General features: G+C 45.0%; 1 protein-coding gene across 1 annotated transcript in view; it reads left to right on the forward strand.

Moving 5' to 3' along the window:
• Positions 1 to 12,481, forward strand: part of TCOF1 (treacle ribosome biogenesis factor 1) — a gene marked incomplete in the record, with an annotated part of 159,485 nt that overhangs the window by 107,093 nt on the left and 39,911 nt on the right. The window contains 1 exon segment of the mRNA XM_077468300.1: positions 10,964 to 11,170. Coding sequence (XP_077324426.1) covers positions 10,964 to 11,170 — 207 coding nt within the window.

A 12,481-nucleotide genomic window follows, 5' to 3' on the forward strand; every position in this document is an offset into this window, starting at 1 on the left:
AGGAGATGGTCAGAGACTGGGGACGTGGTACAGGAGATGGTCAGAGACTGGGGACGTGGTACAGGAGATGGTCAGAGACTGGGGACGTGGTACAGGAGATGGTCAGAGACTGGGGACGTGGTACAGGAGATGGTCAGAGACTGGGGACGTGGTACAGGAGATGGTCAGAGACTGGGGACGTGGTACAGGAGATGGTCAGAGACTGGGGACGTGGTACAGGAGATGGTCAGAGACTGGGGACGTGGTACAGGAGATGGTCAGAGACTGGGGACGTGGTACAGGAGATGGTCAGAGACTGGGGACGTGGTACAGGAGATGGTCAGAGACTGGGGACGTGGTACAGGAGATGGTCAGAGACTGGGGACGTGGTACAGGAGATGGTCAGAGACTGGGGACGTGGTACAGGAGATGGTCAGAGACTGGGGACGTGGTACAGGAGATGGTCAGAGACTGGGGACGTGGTACAGGAGATGGTCAGAGACTGGGGACGTGGTACAGGAGATGGTCAGAGACTGGGGACGTGGTACAGGAGATGGTCAGAGACTGGGGACGTGGTACAGGAGATGGTCAGAGACTGGGGACGTGGTACAGGAGATGGTCAGAGACTGGGGACGTGGTACAGGAGATGGTCAGAGACTGGGGACGTGGTACAGGAGATGGTCAGAGACTGGGGACGTGGTACAGGAGATGGTCAGAGACTGGGGACGTGGTACAGGAGATGGTCAGAGACTGGGGACGTGGTACAGGAGATGGTCAGAGACTGGGGACGTGGTACAGGAGATGGTCAGAGACTGGGGACGTGGTACAGGAGATGGTCAGAGACTGGGGACGTGGTACAGGAGATGGTCAGAGACTGGGGACGTGGTACAGGAGATGGTCAGAGACTGGGGACGTGGTACAGGAGGCATCCCCCATTGCAGCCAGTGTGCCCCATTGCAGCCAGTGTGCCATTTTGCAGCCAGCCTGTGCACTGTGTGCAGGGAAGAGAGCCGCCTCCGCCGCCTGTTTGATAACAGCGCCGGGAACAATTGCTGTGTGTTCCCGGCCGTGCGCCGTCACACGCAGCCCCTCCCCCTTGTCCGGGCACTTTGATAGACAGATCATCCGTCCAATCCTGCGGATGATCTGTGTATCTAAGTGCCCGGACAAGGAGGAGGGGCTGCGTGTGACGGCGCACGGCCGGGAACACACAGCAATTGAAATGAAAGCTGTGATGTTCCCGGCGCTGTTATCAAAAAGGCGGCGGAGGTGGCTCTCCTGCGCTGTGATGGGCGTCGCCAGGGGGCGGGGTGCGGAGCCCCACCCAGGCCACGCCCCATTTTCGGCTCCATTATCGGCCGTTTTTCTCTTTCGGCAAATTGCTGAAAAGGGCATTTTCGGCCGATATGTTTCGGCGGCCGAAATTTCGGTGCATCACTAACCAAAACCAAATGGGGAATGTCAGACCCATTCTAGATCTAAAAAATCGAAATCAGTTCCAGAAGATCCTCTCCTTTCGCATGAAGACAATCAGGTCAGTAGTTTCTATCCTCCTACGAGGAGAACTTCTGGCATCAGTCGACATCAGGGATGCATATCTGCATGGCCCTATATTTCCTGCTCACCAAAAGTTTCTGCGGTTCAAGTTAGAGCAGCAGCATTTTCAGTTTGTAGCCCTGCCCTTTGGGCTAGTTACAGAAGCCCGGGTGTTCACAAAAGTGCTGGCCCTGTTTTGGAACCCAGACAAATGTCTGGCCGAGTTATCTGCACCTGGTCTAATTCAAATGTCCATGCATTCATGTTTAGAAGGAGTACGCTGACACACACACTGTTCAGTGAAAAAGCTTCCTTTATTGCTCTGGGCATATAGCCCCTTTATAGTAGAAGACTACATTGTTTGCAAAGCATCATCTCAGGTGTATTCTGTGCTGTCAAGCAGAGATTGGAGGACCCTTATCTAAGGGGTCATCTGGCCAGTTTCATTCAGGTTTTCTGCTGATGGTTTGTGGACTCCTGGACTCTCTCCGATGGGAGGGGAGTCTCTAGGTGAGGCATTTTGAGTAAGGAGATTCAGCATATATCTTGACATAATAGAAAATAGTCATTTAATCAAAGTATTAAACAATCCATAACAGTCCCCCCTTGAAATGTCTATTTCCTATTCTGTCCCTAGTAGGTGGTCTAACTCATCTGTCCTCATGTGCCTTGGAACTTTTTTCTTGCTGTACATTAGACGGTTGATGGCTAACCCATCACCCCCCTTGCCACAGTCTTTGCACATGTGGAAGTCAGATGCTATGGTTGAATGATCTTATAATTTATAGATATGGGGAGGGACTGTAATGGGGCATAGGGCTTTTCATAGTCCTCATCTTCTGCGTCCTGCTGCATCATCACTAGGGTCGCTTGGTCAACTGTTTTGCCTAGGAATTTCTTTACACATGGAATAACATAACATACTATAGTAGCTAGAAAGACCAGAATAACTAGTATTACAGTACCTATCCGAGCCAAGGTCTTCTGCCAACCACCCAAACCACTGGTTTCTTGGCTGATCTATACCCAAATTCTTCAGCTCTACTGATAGACTTTCCAACATTTTATGGCCAGGGTGACCTTACCATTTGGACCGGTGTTGTCTGCTATGTATGTATAGCATGTCCCTGTACCTTCTATCATTTTACAAACAACCTCCCTTCTCTGCTAAAATCATGTCCAAGGCCATCCTATTCTGAAATGTCATGTAAGATGTGGGTGCTAATTGGTCAGCAATCCCCTGTAGGGCGTCTCTAGTGTAATTTACAAACCATTGCTGGTTGTAATATATGTACATTTCTGTTCACCGTAATTATGGGAATCGGAGACTCAAAACCTGCCTTTACTTGGTCTCGGGCTTTAAATTAATTCGGGACCCCTATGGCATCTATATATACATGTGGGTCAAAACTTCCCACAGAAGCACTCCTTTTAGTGATAGCCACCTGTTGGGCCCTTACCAGATTTAACAGAAAAAGGATATACAATGTAGACGTCATGGTGCAGTCGATGTCTTGTCCTCTGGACTTGGGACTTTCTTACAGTGGAAAGGGCGGATTCAAGTGTTTTTCCCAGCCAACTTTACAGATTTGCTTGTGGTCAGCAGCACCCGGAAAGAGACCATCATATCTGGGTTCAAGAGAACTCTTTCCCACAAATGTCTTTACCAGCGCCCAATCTCCAGGTAGTAGTTGGTGTGTTCCTGTATCTAATTCAGGATCTGGAATGGAAGAAAACACCTGGGCACGTATTCGGGTTAATTCTCGTGATAATGCGGTTACATAATTAGTCAACACATCATACTGCAGTTATAACTGTGGAAAATAACCAAGTCTAGGGGCTAAATCAAACAAAATCTCATAAGGGGGTAGGGGAGTGTTCTCCCCTTGGTGTGTATCTGATGCTGAACAGGGCAATGGGCAGGCTGTCCAGCCAATGCATACCAGTCTCTTGGGCCATTTTTAACATTCAAGTCTTTAATGTGTCATTCATTCTTTCTACCTTCCCGGTACTCTGGGGGTGGTAGGCTGTGTGAAACTACTAAGGTGTACTCAAATCAACCAATCTTTGGCATTTGGATGTGGTCAATTTGTATCCGCTGGAAAGGGTACAAGGGCTTTGACAGGTGTTTCTGTGGCATCTTTTCTGTGCATCCCGGGTTACACTTTGCACAAATGGTGCATGACTTACAGAAGTTGCTAGTCAGTGGAGTGATTCCTGAATCTATATTCATAAGAGTCTCTGACAGATGGGCAGGTCCATGTGCCCATTGTACCACACCCGAGTACATATTCCTGGGTAAGCAAGGCTTCTTGTTGCACCCGAATAGTGCATCCTTGAGGGTTGTTCCCCTCTGCTTCCAGCTTTCCTTCTCATCCGGACTTGCTGCTTCTTGTAGTTTTTTCAGATAAACTCTGTCCACTGGGACAGTCTGTAGGGTAAGCACGAGGTGGTCTTCTACCACTCTACTTTCCACTTCTCGTGGACCATTGGCTGCCTGTTTGGCAGTTGAATCTGCTAGATGATTGCCTCTGGCTTCCTTCGAGTTCAGTTTGCCATGTGCTTTTACTTTCAAAATAGCCACTTGGGTTGGGAGAAGTAAGGCAACGTAATAATGTTGTCCGGTAGAAGGAGGGAACATTGGAGTCTCAAATGTCTGGCAGTGGACAGATTTTTCGGCTGGATCTGGTTGAGTATGGCAGCAATGTCCCAGACGTTCGTATACAAATAGCTTGAGCGTTTTTTCGTAGTCTGGAAGCCCTAAAACCGGAGATAATGAAATGGCTTGTTTGAGGGCCTCGACGTTGGATATTGCCTCTGAGGACATTTGGAAGGGGTCAGACTTCAGGACATCATAAATGGGTTGCATCAGTAAGGAGGCTTCCGAACCATAGCTTCATTATCTGCTCGGAGGTCCTGGACCATTCTGTACATGTCTGGTTCTGCCTTGGGGGTTCTCTTCTTCACAGGGAACAGAAGTGGGCTGTATGGAGATGTACAGGGTATCAGGGCGCCATTTGACATGAGGGATTTGACATGCTGTGAAATAGATTAGTAGATTGGGATAACTTTAGAGGGTTTCCAGGGCAGGGGAGCTCCAAGTTTCAACTGCACCATGACTGGTGGCACCTTTAAATGTCCTACATCCTCAGCTCCTGTGGACCATAGCAGAAGTGTCCTTAATATCCAGTGGAGAAGAGACAGTAATAGATCCATCTTCAAAGAAGACAATAGAAGCCTGAAGTCTGGACAGTACATCTGCTCCCAAGAGATTGAGTGGACAGGTGGAAGAGACAAAAAATCGAGCCTGAAGGTCTGGGTACTTTCCAACTTGTAGGGGGCGGGTCAATGGGTTAGTTCTGGGAGTTCCATCTATGCCCACACAAGATATGTCAATATCGGAAAGGTAGGAGTGGGCAGGTAAATCCTCTTTTCTAAGCACATTTCTGGCTGCACCTGTGCCGCTTAGGAAAGTGGTTGGATGTCCCTCAATGGGTAGGGTAACCTTCGCTAATGGACCTTCTGAGTTCTTTGAAGAGGTTGCCCTGACATAGGTTAGTGACACAGGCTTGCCCAATTCCTAGCATAGGAGATCCAGGTGTTCTGAGGTGGGATGTCCAGGGTCTTTATATTGTTGCTGCTGCACACGGTACTCCGGCTGGGCCCTGGTGAGGCCTTTTCAGATTGACTCCTTGAGGCCTGCCACAAAGGCTGAAGACAGTATCTGGCTGTGTGCCATATTATGGGTGATGAATACAAAATCTGAAAAAAACTTGTGACAGTCCGGTGTAAAACTTTCCTACTGACTCCGTTTTGTCTTGAGTAACATCTTGGATACTTGTAGCTTGATCAGTCTGCCCCCCCGCCCACTAGCACAGCTACTCACAAAATTCCACACCAGAATTAAAGGTATTGTCATTGACAATCCTTGTATCACTGAGACTTTTCTCCATGATGGGACAGTGAGCGTCTCCAGCTTTAATTTCACATAAACTGAGTAGTTTTCTCCATACTGCTAAGTAGGGTTTTTTCCACTGCCTATTACTCGGCAACTTTCATCAGGAGACTTGTTTTCCTGCAAAAAAAACTCTCCATCTCTTCTATTAATTGTTTCCTGTGAGTGGTCTTTGCCACATTTAAAGTAATCAAAACATTCTCAGCCTTTTCTTTCATTTACATTTGCATATTTCTTCATAACATCCATTCTAAACATATATTCTCTTTTGTACTGTTTCATTGTCTAACTACTGTTTTTCTCAACTTGCATAATTCCTTTAATATTCTAGCCTGTTAGAATAATAACTAAATCAACCCAGTCCTGTATATCCCACACATGCAAACATCACATTATACCAGTAATCTCACAGCCTTTCAACCATTAACATCACTACAGACAGTCTCTCACACAGGGATCTGAAGGGAGGGGTCACCTCACTCCTTGCAGTGAAGCGTAAGGATGGGGGTGAGGAGCACAGCTGCAGAATGCTCTGCCATGCTCAAAAATGAGTCTTCAGGCTTATATTTCTTTTATCTCAGCGATACTTCTAACGTACAGTATGCATTGCCTGATATTCTATTTTGCTAGACCCATCAGTGATATGCATTATAAAAATGTTGACAGGCTCATAACTAAAGTTTCATCATATTGCATACTTTCAAATAAATTCCAATATTGCACACATTATATTATGCTTCTTCAGTTTTCAGTAAACCATTGTCAGATAACACCCTTCGTTTTTCCTTCAGTATTTTCCACCATTCCTCCGGCTGCAATCTACCCCCTGGAGGAATGGTGAGGCTACAAATTTTCGCAAATTTTTTTGCTTTCTTAACATAATTCCTCCCTCTCTCTTGAGTTTCCCTTTCCCTGGCTTAACCAATTTCTGCCCCATTATTTTCTCTCTTGATGACTGAGATATTTATGTGTCTGCTCAGGATTTTAGATGGGTCACGAGGTTGCCTTGGATTCTGAAAGGGTCTGGCAATTCCTCTATTCGTCACCTGGTACCGTTTCAGACTATATCCCAATCTCAAATTAACGAGGACAAAACAGTATGACAGAGAGAGGTTTTGTCTACAATGCTCGACTGCCACCTGGGTCGCCCCTGACGCGTCTTCCCAAAATGTAGACTCAGTCACGGTTCTGCCCGTCCAAGACGGCCACAGAATAGGGGTCGGGTAGTGCGTGACCACTCACTTCCCTCAACAAGATATTTAACAGACAGATAAGTACAGCAGTTACTATTCAACAATGAGATCCTCAAATTTTCACTTCCCTCTGTTTCTTCTAAATCTCCCACTTGTTCAGGACACCTTATCGGTTCCTGTCCACTCTTTCTACATTCACTTTCTATAGACCCAATTGACCTTCCAACCTCCTTTTAAAAAATGTTGAACATCAATCCACAAACACAATTATAACATGACATTTGTATGATTTGTAATAGATGTGTATGCTTGAATTATAACAACCACACAGCCACGCTACCTGCGTCCCTGACGCCCCCTTCTGGGTGACGTGCTATACCACACCATCACCTTTACCAAAAGAGTTTATCCACGTCCCCGACTCCCACTGTCCCTGACACCCCCTTCAGGGTGACGTGCTACACTGCACTAACACCTTTCCAAAGGAGTTTATCCACGTCCCTGACGCCCCCCTTCTGGGTGAAATGCTACACCGCATGGGATATACTAGCAAGATATGAATGTGATATCTTACCGTATTTTCAGAGTTGATCAGTCTCTGTCCCTCCCGTGGTGATTCCTCCTCAGTGGCCTCTTGGTCGGCTGTTCCTCTGGTTCGCAACCCGAGAGCCCCACGTTGGGCGCCAAGCTGTTTTGGAACCCAGACAAATGTCTGGCCAAGTTATCTGCACCTGGTCTAATTCAAATGTCCATGCATGCATGTTTAGAAGGAGTACGCTGACACACACTGTTCAGTGAAAAAGCTTCCTTTACTGCTCTGGGCATATAGCCCCTTTATAGTAGAAGATGACTCATTGTTTGCAAAGCATCATCTCAGGTGTATTCTGTGCTATCAAGCAGAGATTGGAGAACCCTTGTCTAAGGGTTCGTCTCGCCAGTTTCATCCAGGTTTTCTGCTGATGGTTTGTGGACTCCTGGACTCTCTCCGATGGGAGGGGGGTCTCTAGGTGAGGCATTTTGAGTAAGGAGATTCAGCATATATCTTGACATAATAGAAAATAGTCATTTAATCAAAGTATTAAACAATCCATAACAGCCCCACCTCTAGCCAAGTTAAGGGCACAGGTTGTAGCGTATCTAGATGATCTATTACTAATAGATAAGTTGGTGGCTCGTTTGGAGCAGAGCGTACACACTTCAACCAACTGAAAAGTTTGGGTTGGATTCTCAACCTAGAGAAATCTTTCTTAATACTGCTAAAAAGGCTGGAGTACTTGGGTTAGATCATAGACACAGCCCAGGAAAAGGTGTTCTTGCCTCAGGCAAAGATCAGCTCCATAAGAGAGCTGGTGCGGATGATCAGGTCAAATGGCGATCTCTCCATTCGCCTTTGCATGAGGTTGCTAGGAACCATGTTGACTTAGTTCCCTGTGCCCAGTTTCATTCAAGACTGTTGCAAAACAGTATCCTGTCTGCTTGGAACAAAACAATTCAAGCTTTAGACTTGCCAATGAAGCTGTCTCCAAGATTGTCCCAAAGCCTCACTTGGTGGTTACTAACCTAGAATCTGCTGAAAGGAAAATCCTTCTGACTAGTCATCCGGAAAGTTGTAAAGATGGATTTCAGGCTGGAGAACAGTACTAGAAAAGACAACTGTCCAGTGGTCAAGAACCGAAAGAACCTTGCCCATCAATATCCTAGAGATTCGGGCAGTACATCTGGCTCTAAAGGCCTAGACTTTCAGGTTACGGGATTGTCCTGTCAGGATTCAAAACAATGCCAAAGCTGTGGCCTATATCAATCACCAAGGGGGCACCAAAAGCATCTCTGCGTAGAGAGAGGTGAACCATATTCTAACTTGGGCAGAAAGGAATGTTCCGTGCCTATTGGCAGTCTTCATTTCGGGAGTAGAGAATTGGCAGGCGGACTACTTAAGTTGCCAGCAGTTATTCCCAGGGGAATGGTCTCTTCACCCCAACATATTTTGGGCTGTTTGCCAAAGATGGGGACTCTGAACATAGATCTTCTAGCATCCAGGTTCAACATGAAATTAGTCAACTTTGTGGCCAGAACAAGGGATCCACTCGCATGTGGAATGGATGTGTTGGTGGCCCCATGGGATCAGTTCTCACTGATCTATGCATTTCCCCCATTCAGTTGCTGCCTTGACTTCTTTGCAGGATCAAGCTGGAAAGAAAGTCAGTAATTCTGGTGGCACCAGCATGGCCCAGAAGGTCAGGGAATGCAGAAATTGTAAAGATGGCAGTGGATGGCCCATGGTCCCTCCCACTACGGCCAAATCTGCTCTCACAGGGACCGATAATCCAGCCTTCCTTACGGTCTCTAAATTTAACGGCTTGGCTATAGAACCCCACATTCTGAAGAAACGTGGACTTTCCAAGTCAGTCGTCTCTACCTTAATTATTGCCAGGAAGCCAGCCTCCAGAACTATATATTATAGAGTGTGGAGGGCTTATGTTTCCTGTTGTGAATCCAAGGGTTGGCAACCTCAGAGATATATCATAGGCAGAATTCTTGCCTTTCTACAATTGGGGGTAGAAATGAAATTGGCCTTGAGTACTATTAAAGGCCAAGTCTCAGCTTTATCGGTCTTATTTCAAAGACCACTTGCTACTCATTCTTTCATCCGAGGTTTTATACAAGGGGTGACGTGGCTTAATCCACCCGTCAAACCTCCCTTGAACCCTTGGGACTTGAACTTAGTTTTGTCTGTGTTACAAAAATAGCCCTTTGAACCGATACAACATATTGCCCTAGTCCTTCTGACAAGAAAGTTGGTATTTCTTGCAAGGAGGGTTTCTGAATTGGCTTCTTTTTCTTGTAAAGAGCCATATTTGATTTTTCATGAGGACAGAGTGGTGTTGCGCCCTAGTCCAGGTTTTTTTTTTTTTTTTTTACCAAAAATGGTCTTGGGTTTCCATCATTTTTTCCAAAACCATGTTCCAGGGAAGAAAAGTCACTACATTTTCATGATGTGGTGAGAGCACTGAAAATCTATTTAGAGGCAACTGCTCAGATTCGTAAGACTGATGTCAAAAGTGTCAATCCACTGCCGCTAAGTGGATTCGCCAAGTGATGATTCAAAGTTATGATTTAAGGGGTAAGATTCCCCCTTTTCAAGTTAATGTACACGCTACCAGGGCGATTAGTGCTTCTTGGGCAGTGTGCCATAAGGCCTCCATGGCTCAGATCTGTAAGGCTGCAACTTGGTCTTCAGTGCATACATTCACAAAATCTTATCAGCTGGATCTAAGGCGGTATGAAGATATCGCCTTCGGGCGCAGTGTGCTGCAGGCAGAAGTATAGATCCTCAAGTTTGGAGGTACCCTCCGGGTTGTGTCTCGCACCCCTCAAGTAGCATTGCTATGGGACGTCCCATTAAGTAATTAAAGGGGTTGTAAAGGTTCATTTTTTATTTTCTAAATAGGTTCCTATAAGCTAGTGCATTGTTGGTTCACTTACCTTTTCCTTCGATTTCCCTTATAAATGTTTTTTTCCTTTGTTTTCTTTGTCTGAATTTCTCACTTCCTGTTCCTCCTCAGTAAGCTGTTCAGTAAGCTGTTCTGGCTGACTAACCACCAGCTCGGATGATGGTGAGAAGTTTACTGAGGAGAAACAGGAAGTGAGAAATTCAGACAAAGAAAAAAAAACATTTAGAAGGGAAATCGAAGGAAAATGTAAGTGAACCAACAATGCACTAGCTTAGAGCAACCTATGTAGAAAATAAAAAAACGAACCTTTACAACCCCTTTAAGGCTCTGTGTCCATGATGTTCAATAAAGAAAATAGGATTTTAATAAGTTTACCTGTAAAATTATTTTCTTGAACTACATCATGGGACACAGAGGTTCTCCCCTCTTTTTGAGATTTAAGTATATTGTTTTGCTACAAAAGCTGATGTGCTCCTGGAAGGAGGAGGGGTTATATAGGGAGTGAACTTCCTGGATTGTGTATAACCAGTGTCCATCAGCTGAAGATGCCCTATAACCCATTAAGTAATTACTTAAGGCTCTGTGTCCCATGATATACTCCAAGAAAAGGATTTTACAGGTAAGCGGTTATAAAAATCCTATTTTTTCAAAGCTCTGTGTGATTTCTCCTTGTTTCCAGTTTCTTCTGTTATCTGTAACATATATGTAGCTGTCAATTCTGACAGCTTTTCCAGGACACCAAGAGAAAAAAGGTGGGGGAGGAGAGCAGTGTGTGAAATTTAGTTCCCCGCCCCCTGCTTTGTGCTGCTGAGAGATGACAGATTCTGTGTGAATTCTGTGTGTTGTAGAATGCTGTACAGAAGGTAAATACTCCAGGTCCAACGGCTATAAAGATGAAACAAGGAAGCCAGTCCGACAAGGTGGTTAAGAGTCCACGAGCTCCTAAACCTCTACCAGGCAAGCCTACTGGTACCAGTGTGGCTAAAACACCCTTGCAGGCGGATGAGGAAAGTTCCAGTGAGTCATCAGACAGTGAAGAGGATACAGCTGAGAAGGTACTATACACCCTGAAGAATTGTATTTCTCTCTCTTGGTTATGTAATGCTCTAACTTACTCTAGGTTCACTTTTGTAAAATATTATAATAAAAGCAGTTACCCATAGCAACCAGCCAGATAGTATTTGGTGTTAGTCTGACTTTAGCAAAATTTGTATTTTATTTCATACATACTTGTATAGCGCTGTCCATTTATGCAAAATTGTATGCATAAATTGTTCATTCACATAAGTCCCTGCCCTCAAGGAGCCTACAATCTAAAGTCCCTAACTCGTATTCATACATACTCCTACCTACTAGGGCCATTTTATTATTATTAATATTAATTAGTATTAATCTACCAGCATTTATTTGGAGTGTAGGCGGAAACCCATGCAGGCACAGGGAGAACATGCAAACTCTGTGCAGGTAGTGTCGTGGTGAATTGTGACACTTGAGAATTTCATCAATCAACAGTGTTATGTTAGCACCTCAATAAAGTAGAACTTTACATATAACAACTTGATAAAAAAAAATAATGTTCTTTAGCAAGGAACATACATTCCACATTAATAATTATGCTACCAAAATGAGTGTGCGCTGTAAATTGCCTCCATCATTGCGCCTGTTTCTTCTTGCTGAAGGCTGCCATTTTGCCGAAGCCCATAGCCCGTGAACAGCAGTAAATCATAAAACGAAACTAAACCCATCAATTTTAACAGTTTTAAAAAAAATAAAAATAAATTCCTGGGATTGCTAATTGTCACATTTTGCTTGTATCCTCAACCAAACTGTCAAACCATCAAATCGCTGGTGCCACACAATGGCTGCTACAAATCAAACAGGAGCAGCTTCCTTGGCTGTAAAGGATAGGGGGGTTTAATTCCACTTAAGGCTGTCGGAGAGATTGGCCTCTACAAATTCGTCACAGTGCCTAAAATGGAGAGCAACTAAGCATGTGCAGAGCAGCGTGAGATATTTGTATTACTGGATTTTAAACCATATAGCCACTGATGTTTAAAGTGGATGTAAACCTTCCATACACCCAGTGACACGAACAGCCTCAGATGATACACAGGGATGAAACCAATCTCCCTACATACGTTTTACTTGTATATCTGCTGCCTTTCCCTTTCTATATTCTTTAGAATTTTCACTTGCTCATTCAGCTGTAGGGGTGTGTATTCCGGTCTCACACTGGGAGATGATTGAAGGAAAGGGAGGAGGAAGATACTTTCAGAGCTGTGCTGTGTCAAGAAGGTTTCTTTGCTAATCTATTTATATCCATTTATGGCAACCTCATTTGACACACATTTTCAGCTACTTTCATC

The sequence above is a fragment of the Lithobates pipiens genome, unplaced genomic scaffold, assembly GCF_037356315.1.
Source record: "Lithobates pipiens isolate NorthernLeopardFrog02 unplaced genomic scaffold, aLitPip1_a1.2 Scaffold_8, whole genome shotgun sequence".
Classification (NCBI taxonomy): domain Eukaryota; kingdom Metazoa; phylum Chordata; class Amphibia; order Anura; family Ranidae; genus Lithobates; species Lithobates pipiens.